At 47.5% G+C, this 22,878-nt stretch overlaps 7 protein-coding genes across 7 annotated transcripts; 3 read left to right on the forward strand and 4 right to left on the reverse strand.

The window, feature by feature from the left end:
* The first annotated feature begins 108 nt into the window (after nt 1–108).
* F4817DRAFT_332460 (Alpha/beta hydrolase fold-1) lies at nt 109–1,417 on the forward strand. The gene is made up of 2 exons (XM_049302652.1): nt 109–769; nt 839–1,417. Exons 1-2 carry the CDS (start codon nt 341–343, stop codon nt 1,160–1,162), a joined length of 753 nt encoding a protein of 250 aa, XP_049160715.1. The 5' UTR covers nt 109–340; the 3' UTR covers nt 1,163–1,417.
* Nucleotides 1,418–1,624: 207 nt separating this feature from the next.
* F4817DRAFT_357674 (putative aromatic ring-opening dioxygenase LigB subunit) lies at nt 1,625–2,604 on the reverse strand (the record flags this gene model as incomplete). Its single annotated transcript, XM_049305945.1, has 3 exons — nt 1,625–1,874; nt 1,932–2,133; nt 2,205–2,604. 3 exons carry the CDS (start codon nt 2,602–2,604, stop codon nt 1,625–1,627), a joined length of 852 nt encoding a protein of 283 aa, XP_049160716.1.
* Nucleotides 2,605–3,710: 1,106 nt separating this feature from the next.
* Nucleotides 3,711–4,470, forward strand: F4817DRAFT_314276 (NAD(P)-binding protein; the record flags this gene model as incomplete). The annotated part of the gene is made up of 2 exons (XM_049300378.1): nt 3,711–4,243; nt 4,308–4,470. 2 exons carry the CDS (start codon nt 3,711–3,713, stop codon nt 4,468–4,470), a joined length of 696 nt encoding a protein of 231 aa, XP_049160717.1.
* F4817DRAFT_49260 (fungal-specific transcription factor domain-containing protein) lies at nt 4,395–6,486 on the reverse strand. Its single transcript, XM_049307551.1, has 2 exons — nt 4,579–6,486; nt 4,395–4,524 (listed from the first exon to the last, which is right to left on the reverse strand). The coding sequence occupies exon 1, from the start codon at nt 6,339–6,341 to the stop codon at nt 4,596–4,598; it is 1,746 nt and encodes a 581-aa protein (XP_049160718.1). The 5' UTR covers nt 6,342–6,486; the 3' UTR covers nt 4,395–4,524; nt 4,579–4,595.
* A 47-nt stretch (nt 6,487–6,533) lies between these two features.
* Nucleotides 6,534–9,692, forward strand: F4817DRAFT_332469 (uncharacterized protein). The gene is made up of 8 exons (XM_049302653.1): nt 6,534–6,711; nt 6,813–7,284; nt 7,455–7,792; nt 7,860–7,866; nt 7,922–8,144; nt 8,198–8,280; nt 8,339–8,558; nt 8,609–9,692. The coding sequence occupies exons 2-8, from the start codon at nt 7,180–7,182 to the stop codon at nt 9,280–9,282; spliced, it is 1,650 nt and encodes a 549-aa protein (XP_049160719.1). The 5' UTR covers nt 6,534–6,711; nt 6,813–7,179; the 3' UTR covers nt 9,283–9,692.
* A 7,139-nt stretch (nt 9,693–16,831) lies between these two features.
* On the reverse strand, nt 16,832–17,948 carry F4817DRAFT_49314 (putative short chain dehydrogenase/ reductase). Its single transcript, XM_049307552.1, has one exon. The coding sequence runs from the start codon at nt 17,766–17,768 to the stop codon at nt 17,019–17,021; it is 750 nt and encodes a 249-aa protein (XP_049160720.1). The 5' UTR covers nt 17,769–17,948; the 3' UTR covers nt 16,832–17,018.
* Nucleotides 17,949–20,588: 2,640 nt separating this feature from the next.
* F4817DRAFT_332474 (NAD(P)-binding protein) lies at nt 20,589–22,507 on the reverse strand. Its single transcript, XM_049302654.1, has 2 exons — nt 22,343–22,507; nt 20,589–22,245 (listed from the first exon to the last, which is right to left on the reverse strand). The coding sequence occupies exon 2, from the start codon at nt 21,833–21,835 to the stop codon at nt 20,747–20,749; it is 1,089 nt and encodes a 362-aa protein (XP_049160721.1). The 5' UTR covers nt 21,836–22,245; nt 22,343–22,507; the 3' UTR covers nt 20,589–20,746.
* Nucleotides 22,508–22,878: the final 371 nt, after the last annotated feature.

Here is a 22,878-nt window from a genome sequence, read left to right on the forward strand (position 1 = left end):
TGCTTTATGATAGGTCATCTAGTTAATATACCTAGAAATGGGTATTATGATACTCGACTAAAATAATTTAGACGTTGTACTACATACACACTGTTCATTTATAAGGTATGCGGCTTCCGATCTTGTGTGCAGGCGGGGGTTTATTTAATCCAAGTACGCTTATGTCCATGCTACCGTATGCGTCGCTCTTTGTTTCCTCACCTATATCTCTATCCCCACTCGCTATTATAGTTCACTCACCTAGTTGTTCTTACTATAAGACAGCGTCTAACACCTATTCTGTACCTTCCAAATACTAAAGCACTTAACAACACAGGAAGCTCATGAATGTCTCCATATAATGGGGTTGTTGAAGCCTGCAGTTATCGTTGTCACCGGAGCGTTCCATAAGCCTGATCATTATCACTCACTGAAGGTAAAACTCGAAGCTCGGGGATACGAGGTTTTCATTCCACTTCTAGCAAGCTGCAGTTCCCAGGTCGGGATAACGTGGAAGGATGATGTCGCGTTGATACACAAGACGGTAGAACCGCACATGGACGATGGTAAGGAATTCATTGTAATATGTCACTCCTACGGAGGTCTCCCTGGTTGTGCTGCTACAAGCGGATTCACCGCTGAGGAACGGAAAAATAGTGATAAGAAAGGAGGGTTTCGGGCAATTCTTTTCATGGCCGCTTTTGCCGTACCACAAGCTGGCATGGATATCCTACAATGCTTAGGGGGGAAATATCCATCCTGGATGACACATCAACCTTTATATCAGAGGGTAAGCACTGTCTTCCTCGAAGCTTAATGCATAAAGTACTCAGGAAACTGATCAAAGGAGAATATGTAGAATAAAACATGTTTCGTCAATGATAAGGCGAAGCAAGACCTTTACAACGATCTCCCGGATGATATAGCCGGAAAATGCTTCGATACCTTACTACCATTTTCGCAAGACGCCCTCGAAACACCAGCCGAGTTCGTTGCATCAGACCTTACGATCCCAAGAACGTTCCTAATATGCGAGAATGATATGGCAATGCTCCTGCACATACAAGAGACCCTAGTGGCCGGAACATCAGGCATGAAAGTTGAGAGATGCTCAGCTGGACATAGCCCATTTATTAGCCAACCAGATCGAGTCGTTGAGGTGATAGAGGGACTCATAGAATGAGTAAAAAGTTGTGTCGGGTTTTCGTAGCTTAGTTCTATCTCACATCGGTGTTCTTAGGACAAGATGTAAGTTGAATCGGCAGAATATTCACTTTCGTAAGCGGCTTTATTCATATTTTTGGTTTACACTTTCGCCCGTTGGCTGACGGGGTACTTGGACGCTCGTTACTCATAGAGATATAAATATTCGTTAAAGCTTAGCATCCAATTCAAGGTTTATTTTTTTACTTAACAAGTAGGAGGCATCTCATTCAGGAAAATAAATATTAAATTTCCTTGACCTCACTTTCATATAACAAGACCACCTAACGTCTTAACGGGTACTTATCCCCCTTTATTACGTATGATAGACTTATTTCACGCTATGCTAGCAGAGGTTCTGGGCCCCATGAACACTGTAAATATATACAACCAGAACTAGAGAAGCCCTTCGGCATCCAAATTATTTGATGTCAGCGTTATTTTACGCTGATGGAACTTTGCCAAACCGGTGTTGTGCCCAACTCAAACTTTTTTCAGGTAGAGTCCATAGCTGCTCGCCAACATCAGAACCTGCAGCACCTGCGACAATATGCATCGGAAGGATATGGTCCAAGGTCGGATGCGCTTTCCTGGCATCGTCGCGCTTCATCAGAGCGAGCATCTTCTCCCGACGCTCTTCTGGCTTCGCGGCAGCAGCCTCCTTGAGTGCCGAATCAAAGGTAAAGGCGTACCTAAACTACATTAGCAGAAGAACAATCGGCTTGGTATAGTTAACAGGGTTTTCTTACGGCATGGTTTGGTCGCTAGCCCTGTTGGCTCGGAAATCACGAAGATTGTGAACAGCCATCCCCGCACCAATGATTAAAATGCCTTCGTCCCGTAGACTTTCCAATATCTGTCCTACGCGGTAATGTTGATCCGTATCTTCGTTGTCGAATAGCGAAACTTGCACAATGGGTACATTTAATGGGTTCCGCTTCGGATCAAAAGCTGACATGGCATCGAATTAGCAACAAGATGTACCTAGGTGATGTATATATAGGAGACAAGTCATAACTTACCAGCCATAAAACCCACCCATACACCATGGTCAAGACCACGTTTAACTCTCTCGACTTCAATACCAGCGCCCGCCAACTTCTCAATAACCTTCTCGGCAATCTCGGGACTTCCCTTGTTCGGATAGTCATGTTCGTAGTAGTGTGACGGGAAACCGTAAAAGTCGTAAATTAGGTCTGTTTTCTTGGCTACATTGATTTGAATCTTGTTCGGGCCGGCTTGCCAATGGGCAGAGAAAACGACCACAGCCTTCGGTTTGACCTTTGTTGTAATCTCTTGCCCGACTTCTACCAGCTTCGCGTAGGCAGGATGGGCCGTGTTTTCTATGAAATTAGGACCACCAATACTGAGGAAGTATACGGGCAGCCGTGAAGGACTGTTTATATACGAGGAACCAGACATGTTATCCACAGCGTATGTAGCTAATTGTATATTGATGACTTGCCAAATACTACTCGTGTACGACAGGGCGGTATGATAGATGAGCGAGATGGACAAAGTTACAAGGAGAAAGGCAAAATATATGTACCTTGGTCGAATAACAAAATTATTGGATGGCAACTCCAAGGACATTGTCAGGATTCTAGATGAGACAACTAGAACAAAGGAACTGTTCAGTATGTACGGATATAGACGAAAGATCTTCATAGGTAGTTTAGAGTTCCTTGCGGAACAACGAAGTTGTTTCCATACTGTTTCGTTCCACCTCGTGACAGACATGACGGGCGATGTCTAGCCTAGCCTTTCCTTGACTTTCATAGGTATTATAAACGGAAGCAGCCGAATGTAGCATATCCGAATCGTTCGGACCGCGAGCTGACAAATACATTGTTCAAATACAGAGCATAGAAGTTTAGAAAACTGCTAAGATGGTATACGATGCGAAGGGCCGGTCATGCATGTTAGAAATTCAACATCCTGTAGCGTAGACACTCCCGCGCGCGACGAAGTTTAGTTTCCTAACCCTCTTTCTCAGCTCATGGATGTTAATTAATGAGCAAGGTCCATTGTATCCAATCACGGCTCTTTTGGATTACGAATGGGTTACATATCTGGGCAAGGAGGTTCAATGCTGGATTCACCCCGCGCGGTCTGAAGTAAGCTTGCAGGGTCCATCGCGCGCGGGTTGACTAGGATCTTTCTCAGTTTATTCGGTTTGGCGGATCCTCGCGCGGCTTGTGGGCCTCGATGAACTGCAGATGATGGTGTAGCAATACAACCCAGACGATTGGTTTCGTCTCATACTTACATGATGGGTTGATGGACTGGTATGATGACATTCGTCCTATTCGACCTTTGACCTCGCACTTCGGAATAGTAGGATTACAAATCCGTAATTTGTAAAAGATGGCGGAGTGTTCGGATATATCGTGATTGAACGTAGACTCTAGTAGATATAAATAGGGGGCATATCAACTTCGAGATAAGTCCATCTTTCATCCCAAATATTAGCTTCTCTGCAAATTAGAGCCTTAAGATTCATCTTTACCATCAACTATCAAAGCACAATGTCGGGAAACGTTGTACTTATTCTCGGAGCTGGGCCCAGAGTCGGCGCCTCTGTCGCTCAGAAATTCGCTAGCAACGGCTATAAAGTTGCTATTGCTTCCAGGAGCGGCACTGGCTCCAAAACTACCGAAGGGTTTCTCTCACTCAAAGCGGACTTCACCAAGCCTGACTCGGTCCCGGCGCTATTCGATGCAGTCAAGACCGAGTTTAAGACAGCTCCCAGTGTTGTTGTCTACAACGCAGCAGCACTTACGAACCCTCCCGACAAGGACTCCATTTTTTCGATCCCATCGGAAAGTGTCGTATCGGATCTCAATGTCAACACTGTTAGTCCCTACGTCGCAGCCCAGCAGGCTGTCATTGGGTGGGCAACGTTGCCCAAGGAGGCTAAGAAGACATTTATATACACCGGCAACATCCTGAACGTCTCTGTCGTTCCAGTGCCCCTTATGTTAGATCTAGGCATGGGCAAGTCGGCGTCGGCTTTTTGGGTCGGAGTTGCGGACACAGTATATTCCTCCCAGGGGTTCCGGTAAGTCCTCTAAGAAAAAGAAAAAGTTCTGTCCAGAGTATTTCTAACATTATTTGCCCGTTAGATTCTTCTATGCTGATGAGCGTCAAGGAGATGGTAAGAGTAAGGGGCTTGCGCTCGATGGTGCTGCGCATGGCGAATTCTTTGCACAGTTGGCGAGTCATGAGGGAAATGTGCCATGGCATGCCACGTTTGTGAAGGACAAGGGCTATGTCCAGTTTAAGTAACAAGATCGGACTGGAATGAGGGCTTAGGGAATCTTCATAGTTAGATGTTAAAGTCTATGTCCATGTAAATGACCAAATTTAGTATCCTAATGAGGGTTTGACACTTACATTTTCCTTGACTGTCTTCAAACAAGTAATACTAGTTCACCTTGACTTCTAAAGCACGTGGCAAGGTCGCGGCTTGCAGAATCACTTGCGTCTCTGTTGCGCCATACATTCTCCATAATCTCAAGCGCTTTGCGTACCGTGCCGAAGACACTTGGCGGTTGCAAGGCGACCACCATTTCGCGCAAATGAGCTTCTTGCGCTGGCTCTGCGAGACAGCCTGCTACGCAGAATGGCCATACCATCGTACGTAGCAACGCTTTTGGCGATGTTGCATGTGTTAAAATGTCGATGACTCGACCAACATGGTAACACACTTCGACGCTGGCAGGCTGCCATCCGGAAACAACAATGATGAGATAAATTAAGGCCGCATGAGCCCAGACCCGTGTAGTTAAACGGCTCTGGCAAACGGATGTCTTTGATTGCTGGTAATAATGCACGTTGAAGGCATCTAATAGGCTACTACCACTTTGTGCAACGGCCGACGACTCGGCTTCAAGCCGAATAAGATGGGTTTCTAGGAAGTCCTTTATAGCTGTAGCGCGACGGACCAGGTCTATGACATCGAGATTTCCTGCTCCCTTGCACTGCTTCTTCCATGCATCGAGCGCGGAAATTTCACTAATCTGTAATAATACCCAATTTTGACATCCTACAACTGTCTCAAGATTGATTAGGGGACGGGTGCCATTGGCATCACTCAGGAGGCAGCGTTGATACTCGTAAAGCCTAGGTTTCTCCTGAAGGACCGTGCTAGCAATGATATCATCAAAGATCAAAAGGGCAGACGAAAAACGAAAAGCGGCCTGCTCGGCACTTTGAACTTTGACATCCTGGGCGGGTGAAATCCACGTCGGCGGCCCTAGACGGTTTACGACAGCGTTGAAGTTTGAACTAGCCCCCGCCGATTCGACTGGACCAGGGCTCTCGAGAAGCTGTTTGAAAAGAGCCAAGGCGGCGTTTAGATGTGCTTGGCAGTTATCGAAGCATAGAACAGTAATCTCAAAACGCTGCATTTGCATGACGCTTGCCATAATACGCACAGCACCGTGTAAGTGCTCTGTGATGCTTGAGCCGTTGATAACCTGTAGTGACTGTCTTAGCACCCCAAATGCATCTCTAGTCTGCGAGAGCACCGTCTCCCAGACTGCATCGTGATTAGCTGTTCCCTGGGCGAGGGAGAAGAAGTATGAAGATTGACATAAAGTGGCCTGCCGTACTACTGGGCTGCTCAACATCATCTCCAAGATCCAAGACCGACCGCCCTCGAGGGGAGAAGGACAGTAAAATGGGAATAAGAATGGAAGTAAGTTTTCGACGTAGAACGTGATAAGAACAGTACAAGACCGACCAAAGGATACATTGTCGTGAATGTCCTTGCTGACAATTTTACAATCAGTCCCACGTTGGAGGCGGACGGCGGATGCCTCGGGGCATGGCTCCACCTCACTGTTGAGGCTTTCCGGCGTCGTTGCCCCAAGAAGCTCGCCCGGGACGTGGATCGCGCGGACCTCGCGGCGGAGATGGGCATTTTCTTTAACTTCGTGCTTGAGACGCCCAGCCATCTCTTCCTGTCTCACGCCACCATCCATCCATTCTGGCTTGTCCTGATCGTAGTGACAGGTGATGTGGAGTGCGGCGCACACATCACATACAGGGCGGGTTTCATCACATTTTTTGCGCCGCAGTCGGCAAGTCCAACAACCGTTGGAACTTCTTATTGTGCTGTTGTGACGAGAACCGTGAGGTAATGTCATATCCATAGGTACCTAAATCATACACGGTGGGTTTCCCTTGCATTTAGAACGGATTATTAATTAACCTTAGACTTCAGTATATAGATGATAGGAAATATGAAAGAGTTGTTGAAGCTAGTTATCATATTTCGTACCGTAGTTTACAAAGTCCGTGGGGGGGTTTATTACGATTATATAAGCAGACACGTCGTATTTTATCCCATTATTTTTCAAAGGATCAGAATTTGATGTCATACAACTTTGACTAATATATAAAGGGTCTTAAATGGCTTGAGAAGAATCCGATGGGCTTAACCCCCCATCAGCCGCCACTTAGCTCATTTTCTCAAGCCATTCGTACTTTTACAGCTACCTACCGTAAAGAAACAGGAGACGTGTAAGTGGATCAAATCTTGGCGTTTCTGCCGTGAAGTTGGTACATAGCGGATGCTGAATGGCAACTCATTTATCTCAAAACCGCCGCTAATACTTCATCAGTGACTAGTGGCTGCATCAATCTTCCTTAGCCTTCAGCTTTTCCCAAGCCGGGCAAGATGGCGCTCTCGTGCCTACTTGGCGAGCGTCGCCAGTCTTCAGCTGTCAGGGGTATGGCGCTTCGTGCGCTTCGTGAACAAGGGCACGCGGTGTGGCATAGATAGGGAGTGGCCCCTCGAGAAACCGATAGAAAAGTCTACGTTCGACTGCCTGTGATCATTAGGGCGCCAGGTCCTTTTTGTATTGCATCGGTCCTCTCTTGCTTTCAAGCTGTATCGTCTGCCTTTGCACATCTTACTATATTCACTTACCTTAGGAGGTACCCTTAGGGTTTTCTATCCTTGGGCTTGGTTATGAAAAAGTGAGAATAATGCCTCCTCTACGGTCGTCGCTCGTTTGGGCTTGCTTAGGTGCATCATTCGCGAGAGCGCAAGAGGTTGTTTATGTCACTGATCTTTCTATTTTCACCGTATTGGTAAGTTCGGTTTCTTCACTAATAGTGTTATCTTTTTTCTTCTTTTTTTTCAGTTGTTATTTCTTACGTTCTCTGTTAGAGAGAGTTCATGTGCCAGAATACATAACAAGGCTAGAGATACGGATTAGACCAGTAGCCCATTGCTTGAATATGATGCTGATTGTACTTAGGCTCCATGTGCAGCGGCCGCAGTATCTGAGAATGTCCAGGCGCAAACAATTCAAAACTGCCCCGAAGCAGTAACAGATCTTCAATCATGCGTTTGCACGAAGAACAACAACTTCGCCTCGATATCGACAGCAATTTCGAGTTCAGTTAGCCGTGGTTGTGGTTCGACTGCGTCCGAAGACCAAGCGAGTGCGGCGAGCGTGTTTGACGCATACTGTAACCAGGCGTCAATTACACCCTTCCCAACTCCCTCTAATCCGGTCACACAATATATTACCGACTTTGCGGCGTGGCAGGATCTCGCGCCTTGCGCCGCGAGTGGGTTAGCTTACGTTGTCCAGTGAGTTTTAGTATTTTTTGTTTAGACTTTGTATTTATTGAAGATCTTTCCCCTGACCGTAATATAGGAGTATGGTGAGTTTGGCCTAGATATTGATATAATCGTTATGCCATCTAATATTGGGGGCAGACTTATGATCTATGCCCTGCAGAGCCGAGCCTTCTCGCAACATGTGTGTGTAATAAGAACCAGAATTCTTTGCTCGCTAGTCAGGGTATCAACAAGTCTGTGAAATCTTCATGCTCATCGCATGTTGAGGATATAGACTCGGCACAAGCCGTGTTTTCAGGCTACTGCGGGCTGATCAAAGGAACCTCGTCATTCCCAACAACTTCGGACCCCCCTGGCGACAGTAAGTCACAGATCTTCTCGTCTTATTTGAATATTTGCTAATGCATAGGGTAGTGACATATCATATTACCGCGCTACCTGAATATAGCTCGCTGGCCCCTTGCGCACAATCTGCAGTGTCGTATGGAGTATTAAGTGTAAGATCATGAATCTTGCATAGAATTGCTATTTGACGTCTGACATTTATCTCCGAAGCAAACCTATGATCTCTGTCCCGATGGTCCAAAGGCCCTCGCATCATGCGCTTGTCTGAAAAGTGGCATGTCTGGCTTTCTGCGTAATGCCATCACCTCCGATGTGAAATACTCATGTGATTCGACAGCGACCGAAGATGTCAGTTCAGCATTGCTGGTGTTCGACATATATTGCAGTGCTGCCAAGGGGCTAACAACTCCAGCTGGAGTTACCGAATCCTGTAAGTCTAATACGTGGTTCTTCATTTTATATAAATAATAACCGCGATAGTGGAGCAAACAATGGCTACATCGAACAGCGGGCCTTCTGGTCCGAAAGAGACCGGGATTTCAGAGGGATCTGGAACAAGCTCCGAAGGCGGCGGTGGGCCTTTAGAGTCCGGAGGGTCGAGTAGCGATTCTGTTAATAAATCTAATACGGGTACAATTGTTGGAGCTGTGGTTGGGGTCTTGGCCGGTCTCGCGCTTATAGGACTCGCAGTATTTTTCTTCTGGCGACGACGGAGGTATGGTCAGAACGGTAGTCGGACTGCGTCGCCACCTGTTGGCCCGGAATACAGCGGGAAACCTGAGCTTGATGGTAGCCAAAATCTAGGTGTGCTAAAAAACCAAGAAGTTGCCCGGGTTGACAACGTTTCGCCGGTGTCCGCATATAGCACACCCAATGCGTCGGAGCTTCAGGGCCATGCTGGATATCCTCAACCACCCATTCCACAGATGCCCGAGCTACGTGGTCAGAATCATGCATCACAAATACCAAGTCCCATCTCCCCATATACTCCGCAAGAGGCATATGGTCAACCAGTACACGAAGCTCCAGCTCAGAATGAACCTCGAGTGTACGAGGCGCATGGCCAACCTAGGTCGGAACTCGAGGGTATGGGATGGCAATCCGGACCTGTGACGGAGCTTCACGAGGCGGACGGGGGCTATAAAGGACAATAGTTGATAGCACCTACAGACTGCTGTGGAAGTGTAAGTAATAAAGGGAATATATACATATTATATTTAATAATCAGACATATATAATACAATGGACCTATGCCCTTTAAGAAAACGTAATTTGGTAGGGGTTGATATGATAAATGGATTTGGGTAAATATTATGTTGGTGATGTGATATAAGAGAAGATAAGTTTCCTACGGGAGGTATTCCCTATTGCTTTTTAAGCCAAGATGACGAAGTATTAGGAGTAAGTCACTATTAGTCGGTTTGATTCTATCTCGTAGATAGAACCCGAAAGAGTGAACAGTCAGATTATACCTGGGTACCTAATGTAGGTACCTAAGGTACTGGTGAAGACGATTGTTGACTTGTGAATTTAGATTGAGGATGACTTGAATGGGTTATAAGACATTGATAAGTGATAAGTAACATTTTAATATGGGGACTGCCCAAGTACATGGGTTAGTTAGGTACATAGCTACATAGTGGTCAAAGCTCCTTAAGCTTGCCAAATTTAGCTTAGGCATAGCGTGGGTATGCACCCGAAGCAACAATGAGCGGCAGCCTCGTCGCGCCTACCACCGAAAACAGCTTGTTGTTGATTAGTGCAGACGTTGGTGTCGTTCCTTTGTAAAAAGAAAAGCAGAACTTTCTATTTTCTACACTTTCACACCTTGCCTCTTTCATCACAGTCAACACTTCTTCATCCCTACAGCGTTGGATGACTTGACTGATTGATTGATTGATGGATTGATGGTCTTTTCTCAGTCTATTTCACCCTGATTTCATTCCTTGACCAAATTTCTCTTTTATTTAATCCGTACCATCGCATTTAATTTTTCTCTTACCGTCTGTATCGCCATCACATCACTTGCGATCTCCCCGTCTGTCTACCCACAACGTTGAGAAGATTTTACTAAGCATACCCACGGAACCCCCGACTCACCGAACAACTGTATCGTCTCCTGATGGCCATATCCCAAAAACGCACTTGACAAAATGGCAGCTGCGGAGGTAGACCTCGGTTACCTGGCTTCCCACCTGGGTATGCCCGAGCAAAACCTCACGACCGTTGTTACAGATCCCACCGCCGACCTTGTCAGGGCCGTATTATCTGCTGTCGCAGCTAAATGCCATGATTATGACGCGTTATTTACTCAGAAGCTTCAGCTAGAAGTTGAGCTTGAGACCTCCGTACGCAGCGCCGAGGCCCAACGCGATGCAAGCAATGAGACTGCCAAAAAGGCGCTCAAGGATGTTGAGGAGCTTCGCCAAAAACTCAAGAATGAAGGTTCGTAAACCCCGCTATACATCTATTCCGAAATCATAAATATTCACGTTGGCAAACAGAAACTGCCCGTCAGGCGTTGGAGAACGAGCTACAGTCCATTAAGTCATCTAGTTCGACTTCCCAATCCGAAATCGATAAACTCCGTGCGCGCATTACTTCGCTCGAGACTTCGAACCGAGAATCGCTTGCGATAATCGACACTAAGAACTCTGCAAACGAAACGCTCTCACAAGAACTACAGGCTCAGCACCAGAAGAATCTGAAATTAAACCAGGAAATTACAACGTTGCAGCAATCGGTACAGAATGCGAATAACGCGGCGAGCAGCTCCAAAATTCGGGAGCAGTCGTTACAGCAACAGCTACAGATGGCTCAGAACAGCAGTGACTTCTTCGAGAAAGAGTTAAAGACTAAATCTGCTGAAGCGCTCAAGTATCGGAAAGAGAAGGGAGCTCGCATTGCCGAATTGCAACGCCTAAATGACGATGCAGTTTCTAACGTGGAGTCTCTCAAGCGTACTGAGCAGCAGCTTCGCCAGCGTCTTGACGAATCACAGAAGAAGGCCGACGATGCTCTTACCAGAATTCAGCAACTACAAGAAGCTGCGGGTCGCCGAGAAGAAGATTTTCGACAGGAATGTGATAGCCTACGGCGATTGGTCGACTTGAAGGAGCAGCAGACCTTAACGCACAAGAAACGGGTCCAGGAGCTCGAAGCAAGGGAAGAGCAGGTGAAACGTGAATGTGAAGATAAGATCCGCCGAGTCAGCGAAGAACTTGCTAGGGCCAATTCAGATAAGGATGAGCTTTCCCAGGCGGTCGAATCCCTCCGAGAAGAAGTTGGTCGCTTGGAGGCCATGGTTGCGGCAGGTAGCCCTGCACAACCTGGTTCTACACCACAGACTCCACGACCGTTGAACGGGTCAATGTTCCGTTCCGGCTCACCGTTTGCGACACCGGGTTCGACGCGAAAATCATTCTCGACGACACAACTAATGGAAGATTTCTACAAAGTCAAAGGACAGCTGAACGCCGAAAAGCTTCGCAGCAGCAATTTGGCAAAGGAGTTGGACGATGTTATTGACCAGCTTGAAGCTAAGCGACCAGAGCTTGAGGAACTTCAGGCTGATAATGAACGTCTGCAACAGGAAATGAAGACCATGTCTGAACTTTCTGACGAAAGCTTTAGGGAGCGAGACATGGCGAAGAAGGCCGCGCGAAAGGCCGAGGCGGCCGCTGCCGATGCTGAGAAGCGGAATACACTCTTACAATACGAAGTGAAGAGCCTCAGCGTCCAGATACAAATGTTGACTTTCAACGTGCATTGTCTCGAGAAGGGCTTGGACCAGCTCACTTCGGACGAGAGGCTGATACTCCAGAGGCTGGAGAGGGGTCAGCTACATGAGCAGATAGGAGACGAGGAGTTGAACGCTCATACTTCGATCCTCGAGCGTCTAGTCGTCTTCAAAAATATCAAAGAGCTTCAAGAACGGAACGAACAGCTTCTTCAGGTTACCCATGAGCTTGCGGAGAGAATGGAGAATGAGGAAGCTGTGGCCGCCAAGAGCCAAGCAATGGAGGATCACAAGGAACGTGTTCGACTCGAACAGGAATTAGAAATCTTCAAAGACACTCTGAGAGGTTTCCAGGTGAAGACCGAAAGTATTACGAAGGAGAGAGACATGTTCCGCCGTATAGTGGAGTCAAGAGCATCTGCCGACGAAATGGCTTCGGCCTTAGGCCGCTCTACACAGGACGGGGTTCTTGCTAGTATCGAGCAGAATTCTACCGCAAACGACGATGGTTCTGATTACACCACTCTACTCCGGGATCTACAGCAAAATTTCGATCTCTACCGGAATGAGCAAACGGTTGACCGCAAAACCATGAAAGAGCAACTAGAGAAGCTATCTGCAATGAGGAATTCACTCCAAGCCGAGGTTTCCAAGTTGCAGAGCCAACTCTCTCTTGCATCAGAGCGGCATGAAATCCTACAGTCGAACTTTGCCGCCCTGCAAAGCGAGAATAAGGAGCTCCAGAAGAGAAATCAAACAATGTCGGAGTCCGCCGCGAAGCAAGACATACGCACGCAGCAGGTGGCCGAGGATTTGGTCGAGGCCCGAGGATTACTTGAAAGTATGCGTAGTGAAAATGCAAACCTCAAAGCAGAGAAGAAATTGTTAAAGGATATCCACGATAGACTAAGCCAAGACAACGAAAGTCTGATGCAGGAGAAGTCGCGTCTAAATGGCTTAGTCGCTACGCAGCAGACTCTCCAGAACGAACGCGAGCTGAGCGAATCCGAAATGAAACGACGTCTCCAATCCCAAATTGATTCTTTAGAAGCCGATCTTAATGCCACCAGACGAAAGTTAACTGACGAAGTTGAGGAAGGAAAGAAGGCGCAGCTTCGCAAGGAGTACGATGCTCAACAGTTCCAGAAACGGATCGATGAGCTCACTACAAACCTAAGTCAGATCCGCGAAGAACTTGTGGCTACTAAGACCAGTCGAGATCACCTCCAGAGCAGAGTTGACGAGCTAACCATCCAATTACGAAGTGCAGAGGAGCGCGCGGAGAGACTCCAACCAAGACCTACGCCAAGGCCGGGATCCATCGTCCCTATATCTGAACAAGGCATCGCACAAGCTGATTCCGACGAGCGCATACAAGATCTAATTCATGAGGTAACGGATCTTAAGCGCGACCTAGAGATGACGAAGTCACATCTGGAGAACGCTCAAGTGCAGGTTGAAAGGTACAAAGAATTGAGCCAAGCGTCGGAAGAGGAGCTTGAGAGGATCAACTCGACACAGGAGCAGTATCAGCAAGAGATGGATGCGGCAATTTCAGCCAAAGATGCCACGATCAAGGAACTCGAGCAGCGAGTGGAGGACTTATCGGCAGAATTGGCAAGATCTAATAGCGAATTGTCGAGTCTGCGTGATTCCCAGGCCGAGATCGCTAAGCGGTTCGAGGATGAGAAAGCTATACTTGATGAAGAAATTAAGCGTCTGAAAGATGAGGAGGAAAGATACGCAGCCTCTTCGCAATTCCATCAGCAAGACCTTCGTGCACAGGCCGAGATCGCAGCCCACGCGCAGCAAGCGTACGAAAGTGAAGTTACGAAACATGGAGAAACTGCGAAATCACTATCCAATCTTCGTGGCGAATACAACCAACTGAAGACTTCCGCAGCAACCTGGAAAGCAGAGGCCGAATCAGCGAAAGCCACTCTGGTACAGAGCCAGGGTTCTTGGGATGAACGACGGCAACGATTCGAGCGAGAAATCACAGAACTTCGTACTCGTAGAGATGATGCCAATGCGCAAAATAAGCTACTTCATCAGCAACTGGAGGATGTAATAAAACAGGTCTCAGCCCTACAGCAAAGTCGGACCTCTACTGATGAGTCACTCGAAGCCATTGCCGCGCAACCCAGCGGTTCCGATACTGATAAATTCCGAGAATTGAGCAATTACCTTCGTCGCGAGAAAGATATCCTGGAAGTCCAGTATGATCTTAAAGTACAAGAGGCCAAGAGACTACAACAACAACTCGAATATACGCAATCACAACTCGACGAGGCTAGGCTGAAGCTTGAACAGGAACGCCGTTCACAGGGTGACAGCGATCGAAGCTCCATAGCCCATAAGGATCTTATGGGCAAGCTAGAGGAGCTCAACCTATTCCGGGAAAGTAGCGCCGCTTTGCGGACAGAAGCACGTCAAGCGCAGGCTCAGTTAGCCGAGAAGACTGCCAGGATCTCAGAATTGGAATCTACTATTCAGCCCCTCGAGGCACAGATTGAGGAGCTTCAGAGTCAGCAGGCCTTTAGAGAAGCTGAAATGAAGCAGCTCCACGAAGACCGAGACCGCTGGCAAAAGCGAACAGAGGATATTCTCTCGAAACATGGTAGGACAGACCCAGCGGAAGTCGAAGAACTCAAGCAAATGGTTACCAAGCTTGAGTCGGAGAGAAACGCTCTGCAGGAAGCTGAGACACCTTTGAAGGAGAGAATACAGGAGTTGGAAAAGACCATTGAAGAAAAGGAAGCTTACTGGTCCGTGACAAGAGAAAAACTAATCAACTCTGCTAAGGAGCGATCTAGAACTCTTACCAACGCTAAGAATGAAGTTGTCGCTGAAAGAGACAGGCTTCAGACAAGGCTAAGTGAGGTCTCTGGTCAACTTTCGGCAACCCAAGGGGAATTGGAACAGTCCAAGAAGGCGAGACTCGGCTTGGAGGAGCAGATCAACAATTTCAAACGACAAGTTGAGACCCTTCAAGACGAGGCACGAAAGAATTCTACCGCCTCTGCCCCAGCAGATTCGTCTGATACTCAGGTACTGTCTACCTTGCAGAGTCAATTAGCAGAAGTACGTGCAGAGTTAGACAACGTCTCATCACAAAAATCTGCCATCGAGGAAGAATTACAAACCACTCGCAATCAACTAAACTCGGCAATCGCGGAACGAGATCAGGCTATTGCCAACTCCCAAGCTCAAGCGACCAACGGTGACACAACGATGGAAAACGGAACGGCCGTTTCAGAAGAAAGGCCATCAGCAACACCGCTATCCGACGACGAGCGCAGAGCTCTTGAAGAGAGGATTTCCGAGGCTGCAGCTAGGGCTGCTGAATGGGAAGCCAAATTCAAGGAATTGGACGAAAAGCATGAACAGATAGTGAAGACGAGAAGCGATAAGATGAAAGAGGCTCTAAACAAACGCCTGTCGGATTATAAGACACAGATGGAAGAGGAAAGAACCCAGATGAAGCAGGACATTGAAAAACTAGAGGCAGACTTCAAGCTTCGTATGGAACAAGAGCGGAAGATCTGGGAAGCAGAACATGGCAACGTGCCCAGCGACACGAAACCGCCCGCCACCCCAGCTCGACAGAATTCTTCTAGTACTCCAGCAGGAACGCCTTCAACTTCGCTAACGAACTTGAGCACGCTAAATGACAAGGAGATCCGGGATCTCGTATCCACTAATGCGACGATCAAGAGTATTATTCAGAATAATATTAAAAATAAACTCGCGATCGAAACCAAGAAGGTGCGCGAGGAGCAAGAGACGTTGAAAATAGAATGGGAGCAAAAAGTTGTCCAAGCACGAGAGCAAGCTGCTGCTTTAGCTACATCGAAGAGCAACCTAAAACTCAACATGACTGAGAAGAGGGCCCAGGCTGCTGCCGCTAAGTTAGTTGTGGTGGAAACAGCTGCAAAGGATACACCACAGCGACCTGTTGGTGAAGTTTGGGAAGTTGCAAAAGATGCAAAGCCTCCTCCGCCGGCCCCTAAGCAGCCAACTGCTACGGAATCGCAAGCCGCTTCGACAACGGCGAACGCTGCAATGAGTATGTTTTTTTATTACCCCAGTTGTCCGAGGAGTCAGTTCCTTTACTAACAATTCCCTAGTTCCTAGCACCCAACCTACAAACACGGTAGCAAACTCTCAAGAAGCAAAACCAGCCCCGAATAGCGGTATCCCTAAGCCGGGTGTGGTTCCAAACGTTCCCGCGGCCAATAATGCCTTCTCCCAGTCGGCTTCCAGGCCTCAAACCCCTTTTGCTCAAACTTCACAGAACCCCGCATCCCAGCCAGGATCGATAACTACACAACCACCTGCTCAATCCTCATCGATATCGCAAATTCCGACAAAAGCCACCGGTCTTCCAATGCCAACAGCGGGCACCCGCAAACCGAGCGGACCTAACCAGGCGCGAGGTGGCGGTCGTGGTGGAGCAGGAAACCGTGGGGGGCGTGGACAGGGTCGGCCTAGCCTGAATCCCTCGATCGATAATTTTCAACCCGGGAACAAACGTCCTCGCGGCGACTCGGAAATCGGCAATGGTGCAAAGAGGCCGAGGGGGGGTGGCGGTCAGCAATAGAGACGCGGATCGTACCGGTAGTGCGCAGTTGCCACCTGAAGTTTTAATATGCGCTGCGCTCATGCTGGTACACAGTAAGCAAATTGGCTTCTACTGGATCAAATATCGCTCTGTTGTGGATTGAACAATTCATGGATCATTTCCTGATATGTATCTCATAATTGTAACTTGAAAAGGGGTCAGCCAGGTCGGGGCCGGGAAATGAGGGCGTTAGCATTGTTGTAGCTTTATTGGTGATTAGACGTACGTATGAATGGTACGCATTATCTCTTTTGTGCAATTATCTTGTGTTTTCTCAATGTCACTGCTAGATAACAGTAGTAAGATGTGACTGTCTTAAGTTAATTCCCCATCAAATCCCTAAATAAAGGGGGAGAATAAGACTTGGTAATAAAAGGTGCCAATAGCATAACAATAATTCCACTCACGACATCGAACTCTGCTGCCGCCACTTCGACCTGCTTATAATTCTCACTTCTAATTGGTATATCTATCTCAGAGCATGCATACCTCTCTGGCCTTTCAAGCATTCGATGCTAATTCTTGTTCTACTGAACTAAGATACCCCCGTTTGTACTTAGACAGCTTCCCGTGCTATTAGTGTCCTTCATCAAATAGATGTACGCCTCTGCGACCTCCTCAGGAGTCCCGATCTTTCCGAGCAAGGCAGTCTTGGCCATCATCTCCACCCACCGAGTCCATTCCTCGCCGCTCTTCGTGTCAGTGGCACCGGGACTCACGAGGTTAACACGCACGGGCGCGAGGTCCAGCGCGAGACCACGCGTGGTACCGAAGAGCGACGCACCCCAGCCCGAGGCGACCGCCATACCCTTAACCGGTCGCTCGGCAACCCGGCCGCTCGTGAACGTTAGCGATGACTTGTAGCTCTGGTTCACGTAGCGCGGCGCTAGCTTCGCGATTAGCAGCGGTACTACGTATCCAAATTGCGTGCTGTCGCGTAGGTACTTCATGTTCACGTCGGCGACGGGACGCACGTCCAGCACGACTGCTGTGTACACGATGTGGTCGAGAGGACGCCCGTTAGCGTTGGTGACGTCGGAGAGTAGCTGCTCGATGCTGGACTCGGCGTCGTCGTGGTTCACGTCGCACACGTAGCCATTGATACGGGCGACGGGGACGGCATCCTGGATCGCCTTGACGGCGCTTTTGACCCGGAGCGGGTTCGACGATGCGACGGAGACGTCGAGACCCTCGGCGGCGGCGAGCTTGGCTACCGCGGCCCCGATCCCGGATGTCCCGCCGATTACTAGGAGGGTTTGGCCCGCTATCGGAGGCATGGCGGAGGGAGGCTGGTGTGTGGGTGGTGGGTGGAGATGGAGTTGAAGGAAAGGTTGAAACTGAAGTAGGGGGGAGCTTTACGCTTGCTGCTAGACGGCGCTATTCGTCAAACCATGACTTGACTTGTTCGTTCTATTCAGTATGATCATATAAAAGGCCATACTACGGACGGTGAGGGGAGGGGGGATTATATATAGAAAAAGGGAGATGTAGTTATCTCCGTGTAAGCAATAGGTAGCTCGTCATCAGTTAGAGAATACATAATCCTCCGAAGTGTAAGTAACTAACTACGCGTTTAACATTTAACCTCCTCAAAGGACTTTTTTTTCGGTCCGGAGTTGAATCCACCCAAGGCGGGCTAGAAGCTGTATCCGAGAACAGAACGATCCGCCATCCGCCATCCGCCATCTGACATATTCGCTATCGCGTTACTTGGAAATTCATTCGCCCTATCCCGGCTCCGAAGCGGTTGGTCGTATGTAGGGATGGCGGAGTTAGGATGGTTATTCGGAGTTAACAGAATAGGAGTTAAAGCAAGCCGAGGTTTTAGGGGTAACTTAGGTACCATTTAAGGGGATATTTGGCGACGAAGGAATTGCCTTAGGTACATATCTCCTTTTCCTCCGGTTCATTCGGTTGATTGTTGGAATTGTCTGTAGTATAGTTCTGCATATCCTGCAACCGTCGTGTTCTGTTGCCAACGCAGTGCTGATACCCCCGCTACATTCCTAACGCCGAAGAGCTCATGGCTTTATCGCTTGACGAGCGTTACACAAAGACAGTCTTGAAGATCATAATGGACATACATCAGCTGATACGTCGTTTTATGCTAGTAGATCCTATGGGTCCTATAGATTACGTTTTGTAATTCGGGGTCTAGGGTTGAGCCACTTCATATAGATATCCCTATGATGAGGAGTGGCTGCATGTATACAGTATACTTTGGTTAACCACAGACACCTAGGCTATTTCTGGCGTCAGCTCTTATCTATGTTTTCTAAATCTTAAGCGTCCAAGTGATATAGACCTTATAAAACACTCTATGTCGCTTTTAAGGGAAACACGGCCCATTCAATATTCTACTAGGTCGTGCCTTTCAGTTGACAGTATATTGTTCAACTTTTAGGAGCGACTTTAGTTAAAATATGGTCAGATCTCACTACCAGTTTAGATGAATATTAGTTTAAATGCGAATTCAAATGTCTTTATTTGACACCACCTATGTAAGCAAGGGAAAGCATTAGGTAATTTGTGTAGTCTAAAGCGCCGGTGTTATTTTCCATCCCACCTTAGTCCCGACACTTGATTGTTCAAGATATTGATGACCAAAACAGGAATATAAACAGGTGCGTAAAATACTATACAGTTAGTTAGCCGTTGTATAAAAACCATAGCTATTCGGTTGACTCCCTGTAGGTAAAATAGTGACGACCCCTATTAAATGATACTATATTACCTAGGTTGAAGTAGCCTAGCAAAGTATGTCCACCTAGACTTTTACGTACCAGAGGAAATAAGTAACAAATATCTCATAATACTCTCAGCTTAATTAGCCAAAATTTTAACTCTAAGCGCACCTAGACTAGGTCCAGCTAAATTAAGCATCGGATCTATAATACTACATGTGTCGCTTTTTATTGATTATGATTAGAATAAAAGAGAAGGGAAAGAGAAGGGTAAAACGGGCCCATCTAAGGAGTTGAGCCTCAGCGCTTAACGATTAAAATTGAATAAACTTCAAATATACCAGTATTCATATCCCGCGAAACTTAAATCACAGCGGCCTCGTGTCATTTTTTAGGGATCACAATGGCAAATTTGATTTATACCTTAGGTAATCCGTATACCTCGATCTAACTGCTTAAACACGAGAATGTGGTGAGACGGCTTCGTATAAGATTGATTCGAAGACTAATACTTGATGAAGTTTATCCCAACGCTGCTCTGCCCAGCACATAAACGAGAGCAAGACCTTGTATTCAGTCAAATGTATTATAAATTCAAGAGTACGCTAAGAGATTATGTCGATACTAGGATGTAAGAAAGCTCTTAGGGATACCTTCTTCGCCTGAGTAGCTGTCGGCCGGGACTATCATCCCAGGGTGAACCTGGAGCGAGTTCTCTAAGAGTATATATTCTTATTAAACAAGACTCGGCATAACTGGCAGGTTCGCAACTCAGGAGATTTAGTCTAGGATAATACCGCGTCTTTTGCAAGGCTTCGAGATATCTCAATAAAGTCTTAGGTACCGCTAATTTCAATACAGATTATGGTCGTATGTTAAATATCGACGGGACTTGTAAGCGTCTATTCGAGGATATTGTCATGATCGAGAAGACTAAACCTGGCTTTAGAAGTCATGCTTGTCCATGCAGCGTGTCGCCTGTCGCCGGTCGTCTACCGTCTATCGCCTATCGTCTATTGTGTACTTAATAACGGCGGTCAGAAATACCATACGGAAATTGCTCATGAGCTAGTTACTAATCTGTATGCGGGATTCGTGGCTACTGTCTTGGCCGGCGGCACCGAGGAGACAATTCGAGGCTGTAGGTGAGCTAGGGCCCGAAGAGAGTAGATCCAAACATGCGTCGCGTCCCAACACGTGGATTTGTATTTATGCCTGATATATGTATGTATATCGGGCTGACATTAAGATGCACAATCAGGTTTTACATAGGTCAGGCATAACTCCCACGAAAATGAGGAACGGACCCACGAACTACTGAAGTTCGGCCGGACGAACGGGTATGGCCCGTGGGCGAACTACATATGAGATCTCGAGACAGGTAGCCAGGATATGTCAGGTACATTGAAATGTGCACAGACAGACGACGATCAGTCGAACCAGACCGAACTATTTTGCGGATACGTTTCATGTTTTAGTGATTCAGCTGGTAAGTCAGTGTATGTACACGAGCAATTAATCAACAACCATAGATGAAGTCGATTCCCTCTCCGGCGGAGTGGCCTCTAATTCTAAATAATAAGTTTGGTGAGCAGCTTGCCCTGGTTTCCACCTTTGAACAGCCTCATCCATATCTCGGGCTGCTCCTCGATCTTAGCCTCTACTACAGTCTCGCCATCCTGCAGCTTGATTCTACCGTCCGCCGCAGCGCCGATGAGATCCTTAAGGATAGCAGGAGCCTTGTCTAGGTAGTCCAACATGATGAATCCGCGGATGTTGATCCTCATGGAGATGACCTCGAACCAGTTTCGCAGCGCCATAGGCTCGTCCGAGTTATACCCACTGACTGCGCCGCAGACGGCAATGTTACCGTTCTTCTTCATGCGCGTCAACATGGCATCCAACACGTGGCCCCCCACATTGTCCAAGTATACGTCAACCTCATCTGGTGTCACGGCCTTCAGTTCCTCCACGAAAGTCGGGCTCTTGTAGTTGATGCACGCGTCGGCACCGAGCTGCTCGCGTACCCACGCGCACTTCTCATCCGAACCAGCAATACCAATAACGCGCTTGGCACCCAGAAGCACTTTCGCAATCTGCACGGCCATGGATCCTGTAGCACCGGCAGCCGCCGACACTACAACCGTGTCTCCGGCCTTTACACCTCCGGCGTAAGCCAAGCCGGTATATGCTGCCAGTCCGGATGCGCCGAATGCACCAAGGTGATGGGTAAGGGGCAGGTTGTTGGGCAAAGGAGCCAGAGGTTGCGAAGTAGCGGCGTCCAGCACGACGAGTTCACTCCAAGTGCCGAGGTGAAAATCCATAACTAGATCTCCGGCTTTGTAATTCGGTGCCGTGGATTCGATTACCTCGGCAATAATGCCCGACCGCATGGGCGACCCCACAGGGACCGTGGGCACGTAGAAGCGCTCGGGGGCGACTGTGCTCTGGATAAAATTGCGGAGGCCGGTGTCATTGGAGAAATATCGCACCTTGCACAGGAGTTGACCTTCCTTTAGCTGCGGCAGTGTCGTCGTCTGTAATTTGAATGTCGCATCGGGGCCGGAGAGCACCGGAGCGCCCGTAGGCTTCGAAGCGAGGACCCATTGCTTCGTGGTGTAAGTAGTAGCAGTTGTTGTTGTTGTTGTTGGTGGTGCCATTGTTGATGATATGTGATAATTAGTTATTGCGGAATTTGTCTCTTTTCTTGCACTCTCATCGCCTTGATACTTATACGGATTACCTCTGCCTCGTCGACCCCAAATTTAGTACGTGTCTCCGATGTTCACCGCCTTAAATAGTGCCATATTCCCGGTCATCTCCATGATCTATGTGACTTAGTGACCTCACCGTCCTCAAAATTCGAAAGGTTGGCACAAATAAATGGTATACTAGCAATTTACTAAGGCGCAACTGGCTCAAAGAACCAGATAAGGTGCGGAATAAGAGCAAATCTGGAGAAGTTGAACGGAGATGACCGATTAATGGCTAGGCGCTTTATCCACTTGCTTCGAGATACCCCTTTTAAAAGGTGGTAGATACTACCTAGTTATACGTATACTACTCGCAGCTAAACACATATCAGCTGCTGCTATTCCACGAGAAGCCATACCTTGCGTAGGTCTGGTACAATGACCTAATTGTGGTCTCGGCTTTGTTCTTCTTACCTATAAAGGATAAATGATATCTAGACATAAGAGGATTCTGTACTAGAGAGGTTAGATTGCAGGTAGAACTTGAGGGTAAACCAAGGAACTGTTAATTAGTCCTTATTTAGGTAGCTATCTTAGCTGGCCTGTTTGGCTTCCCGTGGCCATTGCATCAGATATCCCAGATGGATACCTATATATTTCGTGGGAAATCCTGGGGTAACCTTAACATCTTATTGTTATTATTTTTATTGTTATTATTTTTATTGTTATTATTATTATTATTAAGGTGATGAATGCAAATATGGGATGCTTGTCTTATGGTAAATGTTGTACTATGTATTAAAGCATTAGAAATAACATCTGATAATCATGGGCAGTAACATTGTTGTCTCTGGTGACGTGATTACCGCTTCTAATGCCTTAGCAAGGAATATGGCTGTATGGCAAGTCGCATATCCACACCTGTCACACTAACTCTATAGCGCATCCGCTTAGTTTGAGCTATCCAAGCTAGCTTTTGGGCTAAGTTGTCGCCCAGTCGCCCAAGTCAC

The sequence above is a fragment of the Daldinia loculata genome (genome assembly GCF_022478755.1).
Source record: "Daldinia loculata strain CBS 113971 unplaced genomic scaffold F4817scaffold_14, whole genome shotgun sequence".
NCBI lineage: Eukaryota > Fungi > Ascomycota > Sordariomycetes > Xylariales > Hypoxylaceae > Daldinia > Daldinia loculata.

Coding starts and splice junctions, on each gene's coding strand:
- F4817DRAFT_332460 (XM_049302652.1), top strand. CDS start 341: ATGGGGTTGTTGAAGCCTGCAGTTATCGTTGTCACCGGAGCGTTCCAT. Junction 770..838: donor ATCAACCTTTATATCAGAGG/GTAAGCACTGTC, acceptor GAGAATATGTAG/AATAAAACATGTTTCGTCAA.
- F4817DRAFT_49260 (XM_049307551.1), bottom strand. CDS start 6,341: ATGGATATGACATTACCTCACGGTTCTCGTCACAACAGCACAATAAGA.
- F4817DRAFT_332469 (XM_049302653.1), top strand. CDS start 7,180: ATGCCTCCTCTACGGTCGTCGCTCGTTTGGGCTTGCTTAGGTGCATCA. Junction 7,285..7,454: donor TTTCTATTTTCACCGTATTG/GTAAGTTCGGTT, acceptor GATTGTACTTAG/GCTCCATGTGCAGCGGCCGC. Junction 8,145..8,197: donor TTCGGACCCCCCTGGCGACA/GTAAGTCACAGA, acceptor TGCATAGGGTAG/TGACATATCATATTACCGCG.
- F4817DRAFT_49314 (XM_049307552.1), bottom strand. CDS start 17,768: ATGCCTCCGATAGCGGGCCAAACCCTCCTAGTAATCGGCGGGACATCC.
- F4817DRAFT_332474 (XM_049302654.1), bottom strand. CDS start 21,835: ATGGCACCACCAACAACAACAACAACAACTGCTACTACTTACACCACG.